The following is a 27,081-nucleotide window of genomic DNA, read 5'->3' as shown; positions in this document are numbered from 1 at the left end:
GAAAAACACAGCACGAGAACTTTGTGAACCATACACAAGTATCAATAGCCAAATTGATCTAGTGGAAGAAAGGGTATCAGAGATTGAAGAGCAGCTTAATGAAATAAAGCATGAAGACAAGATTAGAGAGAAAAAGAATGAAAAGGAACGAACAAAGCCTTCAAGAAATATGGGACTATGTGAAAAGACCAAACCTGCATGTTTGATTGGTGTACCTGAAATTGATGGGGAGAATGGAACCAAGCTGGAAAACACTCTTCAGGATATTATCCAGGAGAACTTCCCCAGCCTAGCAGGACAGGCCATCATTCAAATTCAGGAAATACAGAGAACACCACAGAGATACTCCTCGAGAAGAGCAACCCCAAGACACATAGTCGTCAGATTCACCAAGGTTGAAATGAAGGAAAAAATGTTAACGGCAGCCAGAAAGGTCGGGTTACCCACAAGGGGAAGCCCATTGAACTAACAGCAGATCTCTCTGCAGAAGCCCTCCAAGCCAGAAAAGAGTAGGGGCCAATATTCAACATTCTTAAAGAAAAGAATTTTCAACCTAGAATTTTATATCCAGCCAAACTAAGGTTCATAAGTGAAGGATAAATAAAATCCTTTACAGACAAACAAATCCTGAGAGATTTTGTCACCACCAGGCCTGCCTTACTAGAGCTCCTGAAGGAAGCACTAAACATGGAAAGAAACAACTAGCATCAGCCACTGCAAAAACATACCAAATTGTAAAGATCATCGACACTATGAAGAAACTGCATCAACTAATGGGCCAAATAACCAGCTAGCATCATAATGACAGGATCAAATTCACACATAACAATATTAACCTTAAATGTAAGCAGGCTAAATGCCCCAATTAAAAGACACAGACTGTCACATTGGATAAAGAGTCAAGACCCATCAGTGTGCTGTATTCAGGAGACCCATCTCATGTGCAAGCACACACATAGGCTCAAAATGAAGGGATGGAGAAATATTTACCAAGCAAATGGAAGGAAAAAAAAAGGTTGCAATCCTAGTCTCTGATAAAACAGACTTTAAACCAACAAAGATCAAAAGAGACAAAGAAGGCCATTACATAATGGTAAAGGGATCAATGCAACAAGAAGAGCTAACTATCCTAAATATACATGCACCCAATATAGGAGCACCCAGATTCATAAAGCAAGTTCTTAGAGACCTAAGAAGAGACTTAGACTCCCACACAATAATAGTGGGAGACTTTAGCACCCCACAATATTAGACAGATCAACGAGACAGAAAATTAACAAGGATATTCAGGACTTCAACCCAGCTGTGGACCAAGCAGGCCTGGTAGACATCTGCAGAATGCTCTGCCCCAAATCAACAGAATATACATTCTTCTCAGTATCATATCACACTTACTCTAAATTTGGCCACATAATTGGAAGTAAAACACTCCTCAGCAAATGCAAAAGAACAGAAATCATAACAAACAGTCTCTCAGACCATGGTGCAATCAAATTAGAACTCAGAGTTAAGAAACTCACTCAAAACCACACAACTACATGGAAACTGAACAACCTGCTCCTGAATGACTACTGGGTAAATAACTAAATTAAGGCAGAAATAAATAAGTTCTTTGAAGCCGATGAGAACAAAGACACAACATACCAGAATCTCTGGGATACAGGTAAAGCAGTGTTTAGAGGGAACTTTATAGCACTAAATGCTCACAGGAGAAAGCAGGAAAGATCTAAAATCGACAGACACCCTAACATCACAATTTAAAGAACTAGAGAACCAAGAGCAAACAAGTTCAAAAGCTAGCAGAAGACAAGAAATAACTTAGATCAGAGCAGAACTGAAGGAGATAGAGACACAAAAAACCCGTCAAAAAAAATCATTGAATGCAGGAGCTGGTTTTTTTTTTTTTTTTTTTTTGAGACAGAGTCCCACTCTGTTGCCTAGGCTGGCGTGCAGTGGCATGATCTTGGCTCACTGCAAGCTTCGCCTCCTGGGTTCACGCCATTCTCCCGCCTTAGCCTTCCGAGTAGCTGGGACTATAGGCACCCGCCACCACGCCTGGCTAATTTTGGTTTTGTATTTTTAGTAGAGATGGGGTTTCACCACGTTAGCCAGGATGGTTTCGATCTCTTGACCTTGTGATCTGCCCGCTTCAGCCTCCCAAAGTGCTGGGATTACAGGTGTGAGCCACCATGCTCAGCCAGGAGCTGTTTTTTTGGAAAGATTAACAAAATAGATAGACTGCTAGCCAGACTAATAAAGAAGAAAAGAGAGAAGAATCAAATAGACACAATAAAAAAAAATGATAAAGGGGATATCACCACTGGCCCCACAGAAATACAAACTACCATCACAGAGATTACTATAAACACCTCTGCATAAATAAACTACAAAACCTAGAGGAGATGGATAAATTCTTGGGCACATACACCCTCCCAAAACTAAACCAGGAAGAAGTTGAATCCCTGAATAGACTAATAACAAGTTCTGAAATTGAGGCAGTAATTAATAGCCTACCAACCAAAAAAAGCCCAGGACCAGAGAGATTCACAGCCGAATTCTACCAGAGGAGTGCAAAGAGGAGCTGGTACCATTCCTTTTGAAACTGTTCCAAAGAATAGAAAAAGAGGGACTCCTCCCTAACCCATTTATGAGGCCAGCATCATCCTGATACCAAAACCTGGCAGAGACACAACAAAAAAAGAAAATTTCAGGCCAATATCCCTGATGGATATTGATGCGAAAATCCTCAGTAAAATACTGGCAAACCACATCTAGCAGCACATCAAAAAGCTTATCCAGCATGATCAAGTCAGTTTCATCCCTGGGATGCAAGGCTAGTTCAGCATATACAAATCAGTAAACGTAATCCATCACATAAGCAGAACCAATGACAAAAACCACATGATTATCTCAATAGATGCAGAAAAGACCTTTGATAAAATTCAACATCACATTATGCTAAAGACTCTCAATAAACTAGGTATTTATGGAACGTATCTCAAAATAATAATGTATTTATGACAAACCCACAGCCAATATCATACTGAATGGGCAAAAGCTGGAAGCATTCCCTCTGAAAAACCGGCACAAGACAAAGATGCCCTCTCTCACCACTGCTATTCAACATAGTATTGGAAGTTCTGGCCAGGGCAATCAGGCAGGATAAAGAAATAAAGGGTAAGCCAGGCGCTGTAGCTCATGCCTGTAATCCCAGCACTTTGGGAGGCTGAAGCGGGTGGATCACCTGTGGTCAGGAGTTCGAAACCAGCCTGACCAACAAGGTGAAACTCCGTCTCTACTGAAAATACAAAAATTAGCCAGGTGTAGTGGTGTGTGACTGTAGTCCCAGCTACTCAGGAAGCGAAGACAGGAGAATTGCTTGAACCCGGGAGGCAGAGGTTGCAGTGAACTGAGGTTGTGCCACTGCACTCCAGCCAGGACGATGGAGTGAGACTCCATCTCAATAAATAAATAAATAAATAAATAAATAAATAAATAAATGGTATTCAAATAGGAAGAGAGGAAGTCAGATTGTCTCTGTTTGCAGATGACATGATTGCATATTTAGAAAACTCCATCGTCTCAGCCCAAAATCTCCTTAAGCTGATAAGCAACTTCAGAAAAGTCTCAGGATACAAAAATCAATGTGCAGAAATCACAAGCATTCCTGTATACCAATAATAGACAAACAGCCAAATCATGACCGAACTCCCATTCACAATTCCTACAAAAAGAATAAAATACCTAGGAATACAACTTACAAGGGATGTGAAGGACCTCTTCAAGAAGAACTACAAACCACTGCTCAAGGAAGTAAGAGAAGATACAAACAAATGGAAAAAGATTCCATGCTCATGGATAGGAAGAATCAGTATTGTGAAAATGGCCATACTGCCCAAAGTAATTAATAGATTCAGTGCTATCTTCATCAAGCTGCTATTGACTTTCTTCACAGAATTAGAAAAAAACCACTTTAAATTTCATATGGAACCAAAAAAGAGCCCTTATAGCCAAGACAATCCTAAGCAAAAAGAACAAAGCAAGAGGCATCACGCTACCTGACTTCAAACTATACTACAAGGCTACAGTAACCAAAACAGCATGGTACTGGTACCAAAACAGAGATATAGACCAATGGAACAGAACAGAGACCTCAGAAATCACACCACACATCTACAACCATCTGATCTTTGACAAACCTGACAAAAACAATCAATGAGGAAGGCGTTCCCTATTTAATAAATGGTGTTGGGAAAACTGGCTAGCCATATGCAGAAAACAGAAACTGGACCCCTTCCTTACACCTTATACAAAATTTAACTCAAGATGGATTAAAGACTTAACATAAGACCAGTCTCGAACGTAACCTTAAACTTCTTAAACGTAAGACTTAAAACCATAAAAACCCTAGAAGAAAACCTAGGCAATACCATTCAGGATACAGGCATGGGCAAAGCCTTCATGACTAAAACACCAAAAGCAATGGCAACAAAAGCCAAACTTGACAAATGGGATATAATTAAGAGCTTCTGCACAGCAAAATAAACTATCATCAGAGTGAACAGGCAGTCTACAGAATGGGAGAAAATTTTTGCAATCTATCCATCTGACAAAGGGCTAATATCCAGAATCTACAAAGAACTTAAGCCAATTTGCAAGAAAAAAACAACCCCATCAGAAAGTGAGCAAGGCATGTGAACAGACACTTCTCAAAAGAAGACATTTATGTGGCCAACAAACCTATGAAAAAAAGCTCATTATCACTGGTCATTAGAGAAATGCAAATCAAAACCACAATGAGATACCATCTCATGCCAGTTAGAATGGCGATCACTAAAAAGTCAGGAAACAACAGATGCTGGAGGGGCTGTGGAGGAATAGGAACGTTTTTACACTGTTGGTGGGAGCGTAAATTAGTTCAACCATTGTGGAAGACAGTGTGGTGATTCCTCAAGGATCTAGGACCAGAAATACCATTTGACCCAGCAATCCCATTACTGGGTATATACCCAAAGGATTATAAATCATTCTGCTATAAAGACATATGCACACGTATGTTTATTGAAGCACTATTCACAATAGCAACGACTTGGAACCAACCCAAATGTCCATCAATGATAGACTGGATAAAGAAAATGTGGCACATATACACCATGGAATAATATGCAGCCATAAAAAAGGATGAGTTCATGTCCTTTACAGGGACATGAATGAAGCTGGAAACCATCATTTTCAGCAGACTAACACAGGAACAGAAAACCAAACACCACATGTTCTCACTCATAAAGGGGAGTAGAACAATGAGCACACATGGACACAGGGAGGGGAACGTCACACACTGGGGCCTGTTGTGGGGTGAAGGGGTAGGGGAGGGATAGCATTAGGAGAAATACCTAATGTAGATGACTAGTTGATAGGGTCAGCAAACCACCATGGCACGTGTATACCTATGTAACAAACCTGCACGTTCTGCACGTGTATCCCAGAACTTAAAGTATAATAATAATTTAAAAAAATAAGACATGTGGCTCACGCCTGTGATCCAGCACTCTGGGAGGCCAAGGTGGTGGATTACCTGAAGTCAGGAGTTCGAGACCAGCCTGGCCAACATGGTGAAACCCCGTCTCTACTAAAAATACTATATATAAAAAAATATATAATTATTATAATATATAATTATATATTATAATTATATATATTTTTATATATAGTATTTTATATGAATGAATGAATATATATTATAATAATTATATAATATATATTTATATATTTAATATATAAATATATATTTAATAATTATATAATATATAATATATTTAATAATTATATAATATATAATATATTTAATAATTATATAATATATAATATATTTAATAATTATATAATATATAATATATTTAATAATTATATAATATATAATTATATTTATAATTATTATATATATTATATATATAATATATAATATATATAATAATATATAATTATAATGTTGTAGATATATAAATATAATTATATATAAATATATATAATTTATAATTATAAAATATAAATATAAAATATTATAATTATATATAAATATATAATTATAATTATATAAATATATATATAATTGGCTTTATTGAGATGTCTTGGTTTCCTTGAGGTGTAAACATGAAATAATCTTATAATTCATGCTACCAACTATACTCCACCAGTGACCTTTCTCACTCAGAGAGGCTCCCTTATTGATCTTTCAATCTAATTCCAGAATTTTTCAGTCACTTTTGCTTATTAAGAGAGTTTTGTACCTGTTTCAAATCCTCAGTCTTCTTTTCTACTCTGAGCTCTCCTCTTCCCCACAGTGCAAGTAAACCTGAAGTTCCAGGGGTGGGGAGATATGGAGACTACTCTCCCACTCTACTTCTCTCCTCCTGTGCTTCTCATCTGGGGTTGGGACAAGGACCAGGTGAAGAGAAGGAGGAAGGGAGGGATGGGGAGAGAGAAAGTAAGAGGGAGAGAGAAAGGGAGAGGAAGAAAGAGAGAGTGAGAGTAAAAGAACATTTTCTGATATACCTGATCCTGCAAAATGGGCTGTTCTTTTTTGTCAGTGGTCATAAGGTAATTAACCTCCTGTCAGTGATGTGAAGGCCCTATGCCTTTTCTGTTGGTCTTTGCAACTGGTCTAGCGTTTTGGAGAGTTGTGGGTATGTAATGAGCACAGATTAATCCGGGGTAGACAGGTGAAGATCCAACACCGGTCTGGCTGCTGAGGGACTTCATCTTGAGTGTCTCCCCTAGGTTTGTTCATTGTCTGGGAGATTTGGCTACATCTTCAAACTGACCTTCTGATGTTGTATTTTGCCACGTTTTTGTTGTGTATGTCTCTTTACCCCATACTGTAGCAGTATTTCACAAATCTTCAGCCTTTAATTTCATATGCCTGCTTACTTTTAAGATTAGGTTATGGGAAAAAATTTTTCATCTGCCTGCCATAGCCCAAAAGTGGGGTCTGCAGAAGGGCACAATTCATCTTCTCTACCCACTTTGTTTGTATCCTTGAGCATATAGTTCTTGCCCCTTCTTCACTGGCCATTCCACCACACCATCTTCTCCCAGAGTTTTTTTCCTGTTCTAGTAGCATTGGAGCAGTTCAGCACACCTGGTGACTGACCAGACCTCCAGCTAGGAAAGATGTCAGCTTCCTCTCCTTTCAGCCACTTAGAAAATTTATTAGGGACTCTCTTGGGCCCCCCTTCCTGAGATTCAGGGAATGGGAACTAGTTAATTACCCACCAGATGGAGATGAAGTAAGTGGATAATCCCTCTCTCCATGCTGCATTTCACCCCCAAACTTGGTTTTTGACTCATCCAAGTCTTTTGTATTTCATGCAAAGCAGACAAAAACACTCTTAAATTTCTTCCCAAACATTTTCCTTTTCTAGTCTAACCCCATCTCAATAAATATAAACACTATTCTTTCTGTTGCTCAGGCCAAAAACTTAGTACTCATTCTTTATTTTCCTTGTTTTCTTTACTGTAGTAAATATAATTTGGCAACAAGCATTTCACCTCTATCAAGTGAGCTGAAAAGCAGAAAAGATCATCTGCCAGGCTCTCTACATCTGACTTTCTGGAAGTGAATTAGATCTTGTCAGTTAGATACACTCATTTGGGATTTGGATGGAAAAAGTGAAAGTGACCAGCTTTCTGTCATTTTAGCTATTTCTGCTGTCAAGGAAGATCATGAACACATGACTTTTTTTTCCAACAGGACTTATCTGGTTACCAGTTTTATAGGTATTATGAGGCAATGAATGGTGGCCTCCTGATCCCACCCACTGAACTCTAGCGTCAGAGCCACCATGATGGGTTGTTGAACTCAGTATTTCCAATGGTGTTATCCTTTAGTCCTGATTGGGGCAGAAGTAGTAAATCCTGAAAAGTCAGTTCTTGTGTTTTAGTAGTCTGTCCTGGAAGTATGCTCCCCTAGGCTTTCCAGTGATTTTGTAATCACTTTATTCCCTGTGTTAAATTCCTTTTTGCTTAATATGTAGAAGGGTTCTGCACTGAACTTGAATAAACTATACCAGAACCTCAAGTATGAGATCTAGGATTGTTTATGACCCACTTGGGTTTTAGAGTAGTGAAGATCTAGTTATTGCTTGAAAATAGGACACTAGGAGTATCTGGTATGCAGTGTAAAAATCACTCAGTCAATTATGTTCTTAGACTTCCAGAATGAACAATTTATTTTACAGGGAAGTGTTTGGTGGACCATGAGGCTGCTTGAGTAGGTCAATATGATAAGAATTTGAAGTACAAGAGAGGTGAGATGGGCTGAATTCTTTAAAAAGCACTGGAGAAATTAAAGACATGGTATAATTTGCAGTTTTAAATTCTCTGCTCAAGATGTGGTCAGAAAACTAAGAAACTTTTGTGATTTCCTAAAAGATCCTTTTATTTCTCATAGCTACAAATTTGATGTAGCCAAAAGTGAGTTATAGAATCTGATTCAATAGGTCACCAAATTTCAACGTAATTTAATTCATGGCCTTTCTAGATCTGTTATGTGAAAGATAGTTTACTTATTGCAAAGCATGGGGATGGTGAAAACTGAAAATGGAGACACTTGGATGTAATTGACTCTGGGTACCCTGACCCTCAAACTCTGTTTAGCCTCACTTGCCAGAATCCTTGGCAGAGGTGTAGATAAATGTAAGTGGCAATATATTGTAATGGTGCTTGTGTAGGGAGGAAAGAACATAAGTTAGATGTGGTCAAATGTGTTGATATGGGTGCACTTACCAGAGATCCTGTTTCAAGATGCTAGTCAAGGAGCTGTGAGTGGTTCTGTTTACTTGTTTTATTGACCAAACCTGGCTTCTGTAATGGCCTGTCTCAATTTGATTGAAATGGTAGAAAATCCTTGATTGGATTTAAAGAAATTAGAGACTTGCTTGCAGATGTTTGTGCCGCATATGCTTGCACCATCCAGAAGTGGAAATTATAACCCCATTTAGGGGTGGACTTAAAGAACGGTAGGAAAGAAATTCTTCTCATGGGCATAACTTCAATAATTATATTGGTTTTTTAACTTTCCTTGGAAAGAGTGCTTGGTCAGAAGTATGAATTTACGTTGATGATGGTCAGTAGCAAACAGTTATGCTGCATAATCAAGGACTTAGAAACAAGTCTGAAGGATTGGGAACAAGGAAGACTGGGGAAGAGGTATGTAAGGAATCAGAGAATATACCTAAAAGCGAGCATATTTGTGTTCCATGTGATTGCTTAGTAACAGGTGCAACTGCAAAAGGAGGAACTTAATTATATGGTTGACCAGTTGACCTAGTCTGTACATGTCAACCGGCATATGCCACTATGTGCACAGTGAGCTATGAAATAGAATAATCATTTAATATATTGTCCAAATTGGAGAACATTTGAGAGTTAAAGCAATTAATAATCTGAGAAAGCAAGCATAAACCAGAACTATCTTCATCAAACTGGGATACATGGCTAATGTAGCTATAAATGAAGAAGTCATGATGGCAGTGGTGGGAATTATGGAAGGAATTACTATCGGAGACTACCCCTCACCAACACTGCTGGGTGCTCAAGCTGCCAACAGCAGAAATTAACATAATGCTTCTGATACAGCAGTCATTTAGAGGGAATTGAATATTACATTGGCCCTCTTTCAGTATGGAAGCCAGCAATGTTGTGTCTGCACCAAATGAATTTTTGTTTTCCCACAGCAAGTTTCTGCCAATACTGTCATTCATTGACTTACTGAATGACTTACTCATTATCACAGTTTACACACAACATTGCATATGCTAAGGAACTCACCTTATAAGGGAAATAAGACAGTTGACTGACACCGGTAATAGTAAAGGTCCTACTATGAATATTGACCTTAAACAAAGTGAATTGGCTTATATTGAAGATTAATTTGCTCTATCTGTGTATGTTCGTCTGTTCTCATGCTGCTAATAAAGACATGCCTGAGACCAGGTAATTTACAAAGGAAAGAGGTTTAATTGACTTACAGTTCCACATGGCTGGGGAGGCCTCACAATCATGGTGGAAAGTAAATGAGAAGCAAAGTCACATCTTACATGGTGGCAAGCAAGAGAGCATGTGCAGGGGAACTCCCCTTTATAAAACCATCAGATCTCATGAGACTTATTCACTATCATGAGAACAGCACAGGAAAAACCCACCCCGATGATTCAATTACCTCCCACCAGGTCCCTCCTATGACACACAGGGGTTATTACAATTCAAGGTGAGATCTGGGTGGGGACAACAAACCATATCACTGTTGGAAGGTGATAGGAGTTCGGGATGCAGGTCTAGAGTGTACATGGTATATGTTCTCTGTCCACTCCAGGCATATGGTTTCTCTCATAGGTAGAGTACATGGATCTGGGAATTAAAGAGTAAAAATAGAAGTGACACGTCTCACCAATTAACCATGTAATCTGCTAACAACAATTTTGCTTCTCAACTTTTGGCTTTTCTAGATGAAATCTAGTAGAGATTATCCTAACTAGATTAAGTAATCTCAGTGTCCAGGGGAGAAATACTTCTATATGAGGGACATATTAATGATTTCATTAAATGGGAAGTTCTTGATCTGCTCATTCTATGCTTTTACCTCTCTGTCTTTATAACTTTTCACTTTACTTACTCTATTCCAGCCACACTGGCTACCTCCTCTTCTTCCTCCCTCCTCCTCTTCCTCTTCTTCCTTTTTCCTCTTCCTCCTTTTCATCTTCTTCCTTCTTCCTCTTCCTCCTCTTCATCTTCTTCTTTCTTCCTCGTCTCCTTCTCCTTCTTTTCCTTCCTCCCCACCCTTCCTTCTTCTCAAATAACAAACACACTATATCCGAGGGTGTTTGCACTGGTTGGACCCTCTTCCTGGAATGTGCTACCTCTAAATATCTGCGGTGCTAATGCTTTGCTTCCTTGATGTATTTTCTCAAATATTACCTTTATAAAGAGGCTCACATCGAACATCCTATTTGAAATTAACCCACCTTTGACTTTTTTGGCACTTCTTGTCACTTCTTTCTGTTTTGTAGCATCTATCATCTACCTTACTATATAATTTATCAATATGATGTTTGTTATTTATTGTCTGTCTCCCCCATGGAGGCTGGGATCTTTGTTTTGTCCACTGTTGTCACCCAAGCACTGAGAAAGGTCACTAACGTGTATTAGCCCTTGGTAAATGTTTGTTAAATGAGTAAATCAATAATTGAGATTGATGCTTGAATTATTGTTAATTCTAAGAATTCTGAGTTTATCCTGGAAAACTTCTGAAAATTCAATTTTAGGCAAATGGGCCCTGAGATTTAGATTAATCCTAGAAATACATTGAATCTAAATGAAAGAGTTTCTGCTCCTGATGAAGTCAAGGAATCTTAAAATTGTAAGAGGTTTTAAGTTCTACTCTGTCAACCTACATTTCCTTTCTTGAAGTGCAAAAGGTTTAATGAGGATCTTATCAATTTTCTATTGTCCAGGGATTTTGCATTAGGAAATTTATGCTCCCAGAAATTTACCAAGCAGGCTTGAGCTTAATTCCATTAAGTATACAAAACTGCATTATCTCTTTTTTTATTTTTTATTATTTTTTATTTTACTTTAAGTTTGGGGATACATGTGCAGAACGTGCAGGTTTGTTACCTTTGTATACATGTGTCATGGTGGTTTGCTGCACCTATCAACCTGTCATCTAGGTTTTTTTTTTTTTTTTTGTCATCTAGGTTCTAGGTTTTAAGCCCTGCATGCATTAGGTGTTTGTCCTAATGCTCTCCCTCCTCTTGCCCCCCAACCCCCGACAGGCCCCAGTGTGTGATATTTCCCTCCCTGTGTCCATGTTCAACTCCCATTTATGAGTGAGAACATGCGGTGTTTGGTTTTCTGTTCCTGTGTTAATTTGCTGAGAATGATGGCTTCCAGCTTTATCTATGTCCCTGCAAAGGACACGAACTCATTTTTTTAATGGCTGCATAGTATTCCATGGTGTATATGTGCCACATTTTCTTTATCCAGTCTATCATTGATGGGCATTTGGGTTGGTTCCAAGTCTTTGCTATTGTGAATAGTGCCGCAATAAACATATGTGTGCTTGTGGCTTTATGGTAGAATGATTTATAATCCTTTGGGTATATACCTAGTAATGGGATTGCTGGGTCAAAGGGTATTTCTGGTCCTAGATCTTTGAGGAATCGCCACACTGTCTTCCACAATGGTTGAACTAATTTACACTCCCACCAACAGTGTAAAAGCGTTCCTGTTTCTCCACATCCTCTCCAGCATCTGTTGTTTCCTGACTTTTTAATGATTGGCATTCTAACTGGCATGAGTTGGTATCTCATTGTGGTTTTGATTTGCATTTCTCTAATAACAAGTGATGATAAGCTTTTTTTCATAGGTTTGTTGGCCACATAAATGTCTTCTTTTGAGAAGTGTGTGTTCATATCCTTCACCCACTTTTTGATGGGGTTGTTTTTTTTTTTTTTAATTGGCTTAAGTTCCTTGTAGATTCTGGATATTAGCCCTTTGTCAGATGGATAGATTGCAAAAATGTTATCCCATTCTGTAGGTTGCTTGTTCACTCTGATGATAGTCTATTTTGCTGTGCAGAAGCTCTTTAGTTTAATTATATCCCATTTGTCAATTTTGGCTTTTGTTGCCATTGCTTTTGGTGTTTTAGCCATGAATTCTTTGCCCATGCCTGTATCCTGAATGGTATTGCCTAGGTTTTCTTTTTCTAGGGTTTTTATGGTTTTAAGTTTTACAATTAAGTCTTTAACCAATCTTGAGTTAATTTTTGTGTAAGGTGTAAGGAAGGGGTCCAGTTTCTGTTTTCTGCATATGGCTAGCCAGTTTTCTCAGCACCATTTGTTAAATAGGGATTTTTTTTCCCAATTTCTTGTTTTTATCAGGTTTGTCAAAGATCAGATGGTTGTAGAGGTGTGGTGTTATTTCTGAGGTCTCTGTTCTGTTCCATTGGTCTATATATCTGTTTTGGTACCAGTACCATGCTGTTTTGGTTACTGTAGCCTTGTAGTATAGTTTGAAGTCAGGTAGCACGATGCCTCCTGCTTTGTTCTTTTTGCTTAGGATTGTTTTGGCTATAAGGGCTCTTTTCTGGTTTCATGTGAAATTTAAAGTAGTTTCTTCTAATTCTGCAAAGAAAGTCAGTGGTAGCTTGAGGAGAATAGCATTGAATCTATAAATTACTTTGGGCAGTATGGCCAGTTTCATGATATTGATTCTTCCTATCCATGAGCATGGAATTTTTTTCCATTTGTTTGTGTTCTCTCTTATTTCCTTGAGCAGTGACAAAACTGTATTTTCTATGAAACTTCCTAGTAGCAGAAATGAGAAAGCTCTCTATATACTCAAAGTTTCGGGCCCCTGATATCACATTCATTTGGTTTAGAAATGTAAACCTAGTAGATCATCACTAGAGCTGATGAGATTGGTGGGTGGTTGTGAAGTAAAAGAAGACACTTAAAAATTGTCAGTCAGTGTTCTTTTAACCAAAAAAATGACAATTAATAATTCAATTCTTCCCCTACAGGAGACAGAAAGTAATTAACGTGTCAAAGAAGTCATACTAAGATTCAAATTTCTAGTAGCTTCCTGTTACAACATCTTATTGCTATGTTCTGAGGACATAGCTATGAAGTACCAGCCTTCTGTGACATGGAGGCTTGTACATTCCTTGAGTTTCCCTGTATGAGCCCAGGTGCAGTTTAACCTGCATTTGCTGAAGCACTCAACATGGAATGGTGACTCTGTACCAGGATTTGATGGCGATTCTTAGAGGAATTTAAAGTCAGTGTTATTTTACTATGATAAATACCTTTCTTGAAGGATGGAAGATTATAAAATGTTCATTTTAACTCCATAAAACATGGAGTGATGTAAATGGTTCATTTTCCCCTTTCCCCAGAGTCAATCCTTCCCCACCTGCACTCTTTCTAACAGACAATTTTGGGGTGAGGAGAAGGAAAGGGGGAGTAAAAGGGTCGCTTCAAGTATCTGTGTGTTTTAGACACCATATTAGTCACTTCAAATACATTATCTAATTTAGTCCTCATACCGATTTTGAGAGAGGGCTTTTATCCCCATTTTCAAGATAATAAAAAAGGGACTCAGATTAAGCAAATAATCTAAGGTCGCACAGGTAGTGGGGAATAGAGTGTGGACAGACACCAAGTCTGTTCAACTTGGGCTGCTTTCTTTATCTGATACAGTCTTTATTATGTTTGTCTTCTCACTGGGAGAGAGTAAAGGTAGTTGAGTTGCCAGTCATAAGATGATTACTTTTATTTTAAAATCTTACATCCATATACAAAGATACATAGATTATTGCTTGTGTTCATTTAAAAGTAACATATTTGGTTCAGAGTTATTAAGCTAATCTGGTTAAATAGGTTTGACCCTGGAAATTCAATAATAAAAAAAGTTTACCTGAATGCTCTTTCCATGGTTTGTTGTTGTTTGTTTGTTATTTTGGCAATTATACTATTTAGCAAATGGAATATACTTGTTTAAATAACTGAGTTTTTAGCTTTCAAATCTTAGATTAAGAATGGAAACATTGCAATAATTTTTTTGGTTGAGAATAACAAATACTGTTCATGTGTGAAAGGAGTTTTTTACATTTATTAGCCACACTTCAGCTTTTTTCCCTAAACAAATACAGGCATACTTTTCCAGAAGGTGGCACTCTAAGAACATTATTTTGATATTTGGATTTGGGCGGACATGATGGCCTGAGTCTGTTATGCTGTGTGTGTTTGTGTGTGTGTGTGTGTGTGTGTGTGAATGTCTATTTGAAACATAAAACAAGAGGCATAATAAAATTCCTTTTAAAAATTATACACCTTTAAAGATAAGTTGATCTAATTATATTATATGATTTATATATTCATGTTTTATTGAGGAAACAAGTAATAATTATTTTCTTTGATTAAATTGCCGTTTCCAAATTGCATTGTTGTAATCCAAAAAAAGCAAAAATTGTATCTTTCCTTTTCAGACACATTCAAAGTATGTTCACAAAAACATACTTTAGAGACTCCTGCAATTGAATAAAATTCCTATAGGAAAAAATTTACTGGTAACATTTTTGGTTATCTCTCAGTCATGGCTAAATACCAAACATATCTAATTAGTTAATCTTGAAATTTAGTATTTAGTTTTTAACAATGTTCTCTTGATTTAATTTCATATAAATTTTCTAAAATGCCCTGTTACATTAATAAATGTCTGGTGTATTTTCATGAGGTGTGCTACTTGGCGATTGAAATCTCTGTTGTGTTAGCACCTTTTTTGTTTTTTCAACACCTTCAAGCTTATTAAGTAAAGAACTTTCCTTACATTGTCAATGATGTCAGTGGTGAACACTGACTTTGGAATTATAAGACCAAGAATAGACCCAGATGACATCAACCATGTGTTAAAGAAAAAAAAGTAAAAAGAATTCTATTTCAACTATATCTAGGCTGTATTTTTATATGTATTTCTAAAGATTTTCATAAACTTGGTGGTTACCGTATAGATATTTTGAGAAATCAATAAACTCTTTACTTTTTTAAAAAATGAGTTCTTTAAGATCAGCTTTTGGTTATAATTCTTATTTTGAATACACAGGATAAAAGAAAACTCTTTTAAAAATATTTGATTGTGTTTGAATCACTTTAAAGCAAATAGCTCACAGTGACACTTTCAAGTGAGAATGTTCACTATGCCTTAAAGGTGGAACAGTCTGTCTCTAGAGAGTGCAGGAAGAGCACACCTTGAACTTGAGTCCTTCAGCAAGAAGTGTTATAAAGTAGTTTGAAGGGTCATTGTTTACAATGTAAGATCTTCTTAGAAAACTTTCTTCCTCATTTCCTCAACCCTTACTTTTTTCTCTGTAGTTATAAAACAGGGATTCTGTTATGTTATTATTATTCATAACAATAAAACTCAAAATAATAATTATAATGATGACTTATTGTTTAGAATTCTTTTCCTCAAAGAATAAAATACAAAAGAAAATATCTCATACCAGTTTGTTTCCACTGTCCTTCTTGTGAGTTCAGGCAGTGTTCTCTCTCTCTCATTTTCTGTTTCTTACACTTCTCAACTTAGAATGAGAATCGTTATGAACAGGGCTGAGGATTAAATCAATGTGACTTTTACAGAATCAGAGAGGCCAAGTAGACCTAGAATATGCAAGACTACTTTTAAAAAACAAATACTCCCCTTAAAATTTACATAACCTTTGTTTGATTACAAACATATAATCTCAAATATAATATGAATATAAATAGAGTTAGTATCTAATATTTTTGAATTGAGTGTTTTTTATTTTTATTTTTAGGATAAACATGTTCTGACAGTTGTAACCATTGACAGAATGCTGGAAAGGCTGAAAAAATCTAATGAACTTTTGGAGCTCATTCTTAAAGGACTTAATGAATATTTGGAAAAGAAACGCCTCTTTTTCCCCAGATTCTTTTTTTTGTCCAATGATGAACTTCTTGAGATACTATCTGAGACTAAAGATCCCACTAGGTAAGTAATTTACATGTAGAATACATGACTAAATTTATCTGCTTAAACTTAATTTTTAGAACAAAGTAGAACATAAATATATATAATCATGTTTATATAATAATTTTTCTACAAGAATGTTCCAAGTATTATATAATCAACTTTGGATAATTATTAAAAATGTAACTAGTATCACTGAATGAACCGTGGAATCGTTTTCTTTTTTTGTTTGTTTGTTTTTGAGATGGAGTTTCACTCTTGTTTCCCAGGCTGGAGTGCAATGGCGCGACCTTGGCTCACTGCAACCTCCGCCTCCCAGGTTCAAGTGATTCTTCTGCCTCAGCTTCCCGAGTAGCTGGGATTACAGGCGTGCACCACCATGCCCAGCTAATTTTGGTATTTTTAGTAGGGACAGGGTTTCACCATGTTGGCTAGGCTGGTCTTGAACTCCTGATCTCAAGTGATCCACCCGCCTCGGCCTCCCAGAGTGCTGGGATTACAGGTGTGAGCCACCGTGCCTGGCCAGATTTCTTAACTTATCACATCTTACAGATTTTTCAGAACACAGCTCTTTCACAGCACATTCAGAATAAAAGCCACTGCCCTCATGATGGTTTGCAATGCCCCACACAGATTATCCTTCCCCTGTTATCCTTCCTATTCTCCTACTAGTCTTCTTGCTCACTCTGCATGCAGTCCACCAGCCTTTTTGCAATTCCCTGGTAAAAGGGGCAGCCTCCTTTCTCAGTGTACTGCTCTCTTGCCTGGGATGCTCCTTACCCAAATGTTCATCATACTTCTTCCTTTACCTCCTGTAAGTCTTTGCGGAAATCTGGTTAAACATCTGTCATTCAGGGAGGCCCTCCCTGACCACCATATTTAAAGAGGCAGCTCCCTCCATGCTCAACTTGCCCTCTTTCCTGGACTTATTTTCCTTGCCTCATTTTCCTTCTGCATAGTTGTTATCATCTGGCATACTCTATAATTTACTTATTTGTTAATGGCATGTCTTCCTCTAGCAGAATATAAGCTCCACCATGGTAGAGATTTTTTTACTGTTTTTTTCCCACTGCTGATTCCCCAATCTTTAGAAGAGCATCTGATATAAAGTAAACAGTGAATAGATAGTTGTTAAACAAATTTGTTAATTTTGTAACTTGTGCCTTCAAAGTAGGGGATATGTAATCTAAACAAAAGGTAAATTTAGGCTCAGATTTCTATCTGAGTTTTTATACTTTGCTTCTTTTTGCCCATTTGAAAGATGAATGCAACGGTTTATTGGTAGTGTGCCAAAAATGAGGAGTTGTGTCAGTCCCATCTGTATTACATTGAATAGACTAATAGTTGGATACTGTCAACGCAGTTGATTTAGTAAACTGTAAAGTACCTAAGTTACTAAACATAGTCCACAATTTTCAAGTAGTCTCTGAAGATCCCAGTTGAAATGGCTACTTTTGTGCATTTGAAGATTCTTCAGATTCATGTATTTATCTGTTAGGCAAGATTGGTTTTCTCCTTATGTTACCTTTAGCATCTTTTAATTCATTGTATTGAAGACAAAGCCTCGTGGTTGTCTCTGTAGCTCTTACTATAATTGTAATTTTACAGATGTTTTGTGATTATTCAGTTAATACTGACATCTCAATGGACTATATAATGCATGTAGGCAGAGCTTGCGTTTTTTGTTTGTTTGTTTGTTTTGGGGGTTTCTGGTTTTTGCACAGCATTTCATTCCCAGCAGCACCTAGCATAGGTCTAACACTACACATTTATGAATTTTAAACGAAGAACTCTGGAGTGTAAGGAATTGTTTTAACTTGGTTAATTATCTTAAAAATGTTTTTCCTGACAGGGTGCAACCTCACTTGAAGAAATGTTTTGAAGGAATCGCAAAGGTAGAATTTACGGAAACTTTAGACATTACTCACATGAAGAGCAGCGAAGGAGAGGTTGTAGAACTCATAGAGATTATTTCAACAGCCAAAGCCAGAGGTCAAGTGGAGAAGTGGTTGGTTGAATTAGAGAGAGTTATGATTAACTCCATCCACAAGGTAGCCGATTATACTTATGATTTTTAGAAAAGGATGCTAGAATATGAATGTTACTAGAAACATACTATTGATAAATGTACTGTTATTTAAACAGAAATGGAGGCATGGAATTACCAATTCAAATGTGATAGATAACTTGAAGGCAAAGAGATGTTCTATGATAGTAATTTTGTAGTGACTCACTGGAAAAGTGGGACAAAATACCATCCATACTACAAAACACTTGGGTTTGAATAATGCATCTGCTCATTTCTTGTGGCCACATGCTAGTGCTTTCATCATTAATTAGATACACTTTGTTCTATGCGGTCTCTCTTTAGTCTTGCCTTGGAAGCACCTCTCTACATGATCACATCAATCTCCTTGACACGTATGAATCTTTTTGTTCGGTGTATATATGAAATGCATACAAAATGTTAGAAAATAATGTATGCTTCCTACAATTAATAACAACTTCATATTTTCCACATTTCATAAAACATACTGTGAGCTCAATCATTTGTGATTACTTTTGTTGGTAGAGAATTTCAAGGCACACCAATAAATAAAGATTGAGCACTCAGTTTTTTTTACTGTAGTGTGAGCTTAGCATTCAAGTTTTTAGTCAAGAATAAAAATCATGATGGAGCAAAGGAACGGAAGGGAGTATAACTAATTAATTAATTTTAAATTTTTATTTTTATTATACTTTAAGTTTTAGGGTACATGTGCACAACGTGCAGGTTTGTTACATTTGTATACATGTGCCATGTTGGTGTGCTGCACCCATTAACTTGTCATTTAACATTAGGTATATCTCCTAATGCTATCCCTCCCCCCATCCCCCATCCCACAACAGGCCCCGGTGTGTGATGTTCCTCTTCCTGTGTCCATGTGTTCTCATTGTTCAATTCCCACCTATGAGTGAGAACATGCGGTGTTTGGTTTTTTGTGTTTGTGTTAGTTTGCTGAGAATGATGGTTTCCAGCTTCATCCATGTCCCTACAAAGGACACGAACTCATCCTTTTTTATGGATGCATAGTATTCCATGGTGTATATGTGCCACATTTTCTTAATCCAGTCTATCATTGATGGACATTTGGGTTGGCTCCAAGTCTTTGCTATTGTGAATAGTGCCGCAATAAACATACATGTGCATATGTCTTTATAGCAACATGATTTATAATCCTTTAGGTATATACCCAGTAATGGGATGGCTGGGTCAAATGGTATTTCTAGTTCTAGATCCCTGAGGAATCGCCACACTGACTTTCACAATGGTTGAACTAGTTTACAGTCCCGCCAACAGTGTAAGTGTTCCTATTTCTCCACATCCTCTCCAGCACCTGTTGTTTCCTGACTTTTTAATGATCGCCATTCTAACTGGTGTGAGATGGTATCTCATTGTGGTTTTGATTTGCATTTCTCTGATGGCCAGTGATGATGAGCATTTTTTCATGTGTCTTTTGAAGAAGATGAATCTCTGAATAGACCAATAACAGGCTCTGAAATTGAGGCAATAATTAATAGCTTACCAACCAAAAAAAGTCCAGGACCAGATGGATTCACAGCTGAATTCTACCAGAGGTACAAGGAGGAGCTGGTACCATTCCTTCTGAAACTATTCCAATCAATAGAAAAAGAGGGAATCCTCCCTAACTCATTTTATGAGGCCAGCATCCTGATACCAAAGCCTGGCAGAGACACAACAAAAAAAGAGAATTTTAGACCAATATCCCTGATGAACATCGATGCAAAAATCCTCAATAAAATACTGGCAAACCGAATCCAGCAGCACATCAAAAAGCTTATCCACCATGATCAAGTGGGCTTCATCCCTGGGATGCAAGGCTGGTTCAACACACACAAATCAATAAACGTAATCCAACATATAAACAGAACCAACAACAAAAACCACATGATTATCTCAATAGATGCAGAAAAGGCCTTTGACAAAATTCAACAACCCTTCATGCTAAAAACTCTCAATAAAGTAGGTATTGATGGGATGTATATCAAAATAATAAGAGCTCTCTATGACAAACCCACAGCCAGTATCATACTGAATGGGCAAAAACTGGAAGCATTCCCTTTGAAAACTGGCACAAGACAGGGATGCCATCTCTCACCACTCCTATTCAACATATTGTTGGAAGTTCTGGCCAGGGCAATCAGGCAGAAGGACATAAAGGGTATTCAAGTAGGAAAAGAGGAAGTCAAATTGTCTCTGCTGCAGATGACATGATTGTATATCTAGAAAACCCCACCGTCTCAGCCCAAAATCTCCTTAAGCTGATAAGCAACTTCAGCAAAGTCTCAGGATACAAAATCAATGTGCAAAAATCACAAGCATTCTTATACACCAACAACAGACAAACAGCCAAATCATGAGTGAATTCCCATTCGCAATTGCTTCAAAGAGAATACAATACCTAGGAATCCAACTTAGAAGGGATGTGAAGGACCTCTTCAAGGAGAACTACAAACCACTGCTCAAGGAAATAAAAGAGGATACAAACAAATGGAAGAACATTCCATGCTCATGGGTAGGAAGAATCAATATCATGAAAATGGCCATACTGCCCAAGGTAATTTATAGATTCAATGCCGTCCCCATCAAGCTACCAATGACTTTCTTCACAGAATTGGAAAAAACTACTTTAAAGTTCATATGGAACCAAAAAAGAGCCCACATCGCCAAGTCAATCCTAAGCCAAAAGAACAAAGCTGGAGGCATCAAGCTACCTGACTTCAAACTATGCTACAAGGCTACAGTAACCAAAACAGCATGGCACTAGTACCAAAACAGAGATATAGACCAATGGAACAGAACAGAGTCCTCAGAAATAATGCCACATATTTACAACTATCTGATCTTTGACAAACCTGAGAAAAGCAATGGGGAAAGGATTCCCTATGTAATAAATGGTGCTGGGACAACTGGCTAGCCATATGTAGAAAGCTGAAACTGGATCCCTTCCTTACACCTTATACAAAAATTAATTCAAGATGGATTAAAGACTTACTTGTTAGACCTAAAACCATAAAAACCCTAGAGGAAAACCTAGGCATTACCATTCAGGACATAGGCATGGGCAAGGACTTCATGTCTAAAACACCAAAAGCAATGGCAACAAAAGCCAAAATTGACAAATGGGATCTAATTAAACTAAAGAGCTTCTGCACAGCAAAAGAAACTACCATCAGAGTGAACAGGCAACCTACAGAATGGGAGAAAATTTTTGCAACCTACTCATCTGACAAAGGGTTAATATCCAGAATCTACAATGAGCTCAAACAAATTTACAAGAAAAAAACAACCCCATCAACAAGTGGGGAAGAATATGAACAGACACTTCTCAAAAGAAGACATTTATGCAGCTAAATTTTTATTTTTTTAAATATCAACTTTTAGATTCAGGGGTACATGTGCAGGTTTGTTACATAGATATATCGTGTGATTCTGAGGTTTGGGGAGTGATTGATCCCATCACCCAGGTACTGAGCATAGTACCCAATAGTTAGTATATCAACCTTGACCCCTCTCTTCCTCCTCCTTGTAGTAGTTCCCAGTGTCTATTGTTGCCATTCCCATCTGTGACCATGAGTACCTAAGGTTTAGTTTCCACTTACTTGTAAGTGGGAACATGTGGTATTTGATTTTCTGTTCCTGTGTTAATTCGCTTAGGATGATGGTCTCCAGCTACATCCATGTTGCTGCAAAGAACATAATTTCATTATTTTTGTGGCTGCATAGTATTATATGGTGTATATTTATCACATTTTCTTAATCCAGGCCACCATTGATGGCACCTAGGTTGATTCCATGTCTTTGCTGTTGTGAATACTGCTCCAGTGAACATATATGTGTCTTTTTGGTAGAACAATTTATTTTCTTTTGGATATATACTCAGTAATGGGGTTGCTGGGTTGAATGGTAGTTCTGTTTTAAGTTCTTTGAGAGATCTCCAAACTGCTTTCTACAGCGGCTGAACTAACTTACAATCCCACCAATAGTGTATAAGCATTCCCTTTTCTCTGCAGCCTTATCAGCATTTTTTGTTTTTTTGTCTTTTTAGTAATAGCCTTTCTGAGTGGGGTGAGATGATATCTCATTTTGGTACTGATTTATATTTTCTGATGATTAGTGATGTGGAGCATTTTTCATATGTTTTTTGGCCACTAGTATGTCTTCTTTGGAGAAGTATCTATTCATGTCTGCTGCTCATTTTCTTTTCTTTTTTTGAGACGGTGTCTCACTCTGTCACCAGGCTGGAGTGCAGTGGTGCAATCTCATCTCACTGCAACCCCCATCTCCTAGATTCAAGCAATTCTGTCTCAGCTCCTGAGTGGCTGGTACTACAGGTGTGCACCATCACACCCAGCTAATTTTTGCATTTTTAGTAGAGACGGGGTTTCACCGTGTTGGCCAGGATGGTCTCAATCTCTTGACCTCGTGACCCACCTGCCTTGACCTCCCAAATTGCTGGGATTACAGGCTTGAACCACCGCACCTGGCCTGCTGCTCATTTTTTAATTGGGTTGTTTGTTTTTTGCTTGTTCAATTGTTTAAGTTCCTTATAGAATCTGGATATTAGACCTTGGTCAGATACATAGTTTGTGAATGTTTTCTCACAGTCTATAGGTTGTCTGTTTACTCTGTTGATAGTTTCTTTTGCTGTGCCAAAGCTCTTTAGTGTAATTAGTTTCCACTTGTCAATTTTTGTTTTTGTTGCAATTGCTTTTGAGAACTTAGTCATAAATATTTTCCCAAGACCAATGTCTAGAATGGTGTGTCCTAGGTTTTCTTCTAGGATTCTTATAGTTTGAAGTCTTACCTTTAAATAGTAATCCATCTTGAGTTAATTTTTGTATATGATGAAAGTTGGGGGTAAAGTTTCATTCTTCTTCATATGGCTAGCCAGCTATTTAAGCACCATTTATTGAATAGGGAGTCCTTTCTCCATTGCTTATTTTTGTTGACTTTGTCAAAGAGCAGATGGGTATAGGTGTGCACCTTTATTTCTGGGCTCCCTATTTTGTTCCATTATTCTGTGTGCCTGTTTTTGTACACATACCATGCTGTGTTGGATATGATAGCCTTATAATATACTTTGAAGTTGGCTAATGTAATGCTTCTGGCTTTGTTCTTTTTGCTTAGAATTTCTTTGGCTATTCAGGCTCTTGTGGTTCCATGTGAATTTTAGAATGTTTTTTTCCAGTTCTGTGAAAAATGATGTTGGTAGCTTGATAGGAATAGTGTTGAATTTGTAGGTTGCTTTGGGCAGTATGACCATTTTAATAATACTGATTTTTCTAATCCATGAGCATGGAATATTTTTCTGTTTGTTTGTGTCATCTGTGATTTCTTTCAGTAGTGTTTTGTAGTTCTCCTTGTAGAGATCTTTTACCTCTTTGGTTAGATGAATTCCTAGGTATTTTATTTTTGTTTGTGGCTGTTGTGAATGGGATTGCATTCTTGATGTGGCTCTCAGCTTGAACATTATTGGGGTATAGAAATGTTACCGATTTTTGTACATTGATTTAATATCCTGAAACTTTACTGAAGTCATTTATCAGCTCCAGAAGTCTTTTGTTGGGGTCTTTGAGGTTTTCTAGGTGTAGAATCATATTGCCAGTGAAGAGGGATTGTTTGACTTCTTCTTTTCCTATTTGATACCTTTTATTTCTTTCTCTTGCCTGATTGCTCTGTCTAGGACTTCCAATTAATTTATATTTAAATTAATGTGTCAGACTCTCCCACAAATGTGTTGGAAAAATTCACTGGAATCTAGATGTTCAATGTTACCATTGTTTCTTTCTCTTCTTAATGTTTCTTTCTGTTAAATATGGCTTTAATGCTTGCCTACACAATATTTTCCAGAAAATTTAAAATCTTTTGGACAGGTCTGGTTTTCTCCCTATTATGAATTATATTATAATGAATGTACTTATGCTTATATCTGGTTTCTTTGAATTTTAAGTTTTGTATGATAACGGCCCATGTGTAGGTTTACTGGGCCAAAGAAGATGAGTTTTCAAAGGCCTTGATAAATATTGACAAATAGCATTACTGTTTTTGTAACCATTGGCAATATTAATATATTCCACTTTGGCCACTCTTTAGCAGCATTAAATTGGCTTATATGATTTGCTAATTTATGTAGTATAGAGTAATAAGTCATTATTTTATGTATATCTGATAATAAACTACTCTTTTAATTTTGATTGTCAAAGTACTTGGAGAAAATATTTTGGTTGCCATTTCAAAGCATTAAGATAGGGTGGCAAGAAGTTGTATAGGATATGCAGGCATGAAAAAGAATGGAATCATGTCCTTTGTAGCAACATAGATGGAGCTGGAGTCCATAATCCTAAACAAATTAACACAGGAACAGAAAACCAAATACCACGTGTTCTCATAAGTGGGAGCTAAACATTGAGCACACATGGACATAAACATGGCAACAGTAGACACTGTAGACCTCTAGATGGGGAGAGAAGAAAGGGGAGCATGAGTTTAAAAACTAACTATTGGGCACTATGCTCACTACCTTGGTGCAATATGCCCATGTAACAAACCTGCACATATACCCCCTGTATCTAAAATAAAAGTTGAAAAATACAAAAAATAAAGTTTAAAAAAAGTGATGTAGAAAATAAGTATCTTTTAAAAATCTTCCTGTATAAGTTTGTGTTGACAAAATATCCAAGCAAGTGCAGTATACAGTTCTACAAATAGGAGATATGTGTGTTACTGTGTTGTGCTATGTGTATTTGCATGCTTGAAAGGCTACTACATATATATGTTATTCTATATATAGCATATATAATATGGTAAACATAGATATAATAATAGACTTTACATATAATATTGTGGAACTTTATATAATCATATTTCTCCTCATCTAACTATATAGAAATCCCTTTTTGTGATCCAGATTTGAATGTCTTTCTCTTGTTCTCCCCACAGTGTCCTTCTAGAGCACATTTTTACTCCATCTTCTTGGCATTTCTCTGCTGCGCCTATTTTATTTATTTATTTATTTATTTATTTATTTATTTATTTATTTGCTTCTCTCATCCCTCAGCTGTCCATTTTCACCTGTCCTTTCCTTGGCTTCTTCTGCTCTTAAAAATGTCTTTAATATCAACACCCAGCATTCTGCCCTTTATCATTGTTCCATTCTATAAATCTCCCAGCAAGACTAGAAATCCAGAATGGTTTAACCATCCTGAGATATTTCTCAGAAAAATCTAAGAAATCTTTTCTGAAATTCAAACATTAAAGTACATACCACCTCACAGACATCACTATTTTTGGTTGATGCATGTAACAGACTAGTGTGTTTCCCACCGATGGCTGGTAGAAAAAGTAGATGTATCAGTCCACTGAACATAGGTAGTGAAGTACAAAATTAGACTTCCTGACTTTACAGCCCTCAACTCTCCATGAATGAATCATACATCTGTCTCTGTCATCATTGCTTTGGGCTTCAAACTACAGGATTGAGAGGGAGTGAGGCCTGGAAACACAGGATTAACTTGAGAAAGATTGTGTGATGCCCAAGTGTGCATGTGTACAGGCATATGGCTGAGTGGAGATCTGATTAAATTTAAAGAAAATAATCTATAAATTTGATGGATCTCATTTTGGAATTATTTGAATTTGTATTTTGCAGTAAAATTGCTCATGCTTGTTCAATCCAAATGTATCTAGGATGTCTTTGGCTAAAATTATTCAAATGAATATTTGATACCATGTGGTTCACACAAATTGATAGTACATCAGGAAAATAAAATGTTATGTAGTATGTTTGCCTTGCTTATAAGTATGTGATTAAACTTGAATATAAATAGTTGTAATCACATGGTTTAAGTGAGTCTTGCATAAATGTCTAAGAATGTTGTAAAAAATTGAGCAGTATGAATTAATCTAGTTTAGTTTAGCTCTCAATTGTATAACTTGTTCAGGAAATGGTTAATATTTAGCATATTCTTTTTTGATTAGGTAATTGGAGATGCAACTTTTGCCTATACAAAATATGAACGAATTAACTGGGTAAGGGATTGGCCTGGACAGACCGTTCTCTGTGTGTCCCAAATCTTTTGGACGAAAGAAGTACAAACAGCTATTCCAATGGGGATAAAGGTAAGGTTTTATTAACCCTCGGGTTTTTTTAAGCATTTTTTCAATAGTATTATTGCCAGAATACACTTATTTTAAAAACTAAAATAAATACAGTTCACTTAAAAATCTACTTTATGCTGCAAGCCAAATTACAGATTTTTTAAATAAAAATTGCACGTAACAAATATGTAGGAAAAATTTATACCAATAATTTCAAAATTTATGTTTAAATCATGTTTATTCACGGTATATAAAAGTCAATGATACTTGAACCTCAATCTTGTTATTGTATACATTTTATGCCTTTAAAAATAGAGTGGTAATAGGACTAAGAAACTCATAAAGATTAGCAGGAAATAAAGTAACAGTAT

At 36.9% G+C, this 27,081-nt stretch overlaps 1 protein-coding gene across 10 annotated transcripts in view; it reads left to right on the top strand.

Annotated features, from left to right (window-relative positions):
* DNAH7 (dynein axonemal heavy chain 7) overlaps nt 1-27,081 on the top strand; it is a 393,327-nt gene that overhangs the window by 179,902 nt on the left and 186,344 nt on the right. For all 10 annotated transcript variants that reach the window (XM_054679168.2, XM_054679169.2, XM_054679172.2 and 7 more), the window contains 3 exons: nt 16,376-16,569; nt 18,401-18,599; nt 26,591-26,731. In XM_054679168.2, the coding sequence (XP_054535143.1) occupies nt 16,376-16,569; nt 18,401-18,599; nt 26,591-26,731 (534 nt within the window). The remainder of the gene's footprint in view (nt 1-16,375; nt 16,570-18,400; nt 18,600-26,590; nt 26,732-27,081) is intronic.

Source organism: Pan troglodytes, chromosome 13 (genome assembly GCF_028858775.2).
Source record: "Pan troglodytes isolate AG18354 chromosome 13, NHGRI_mPanTro3-v2.0_pri, whole genome shotgun sequence".
NCBI classification, from domain to species: Eukaryota; Metazoa; Chordata; class Mammalia; order Primates; family Hominidae; genus Pan; species Pan troglodytes.
Note: the sequence above shows the minus strand (reverse complement) of the source record. Positions and strands in the feature narration are given on the sequence as shown.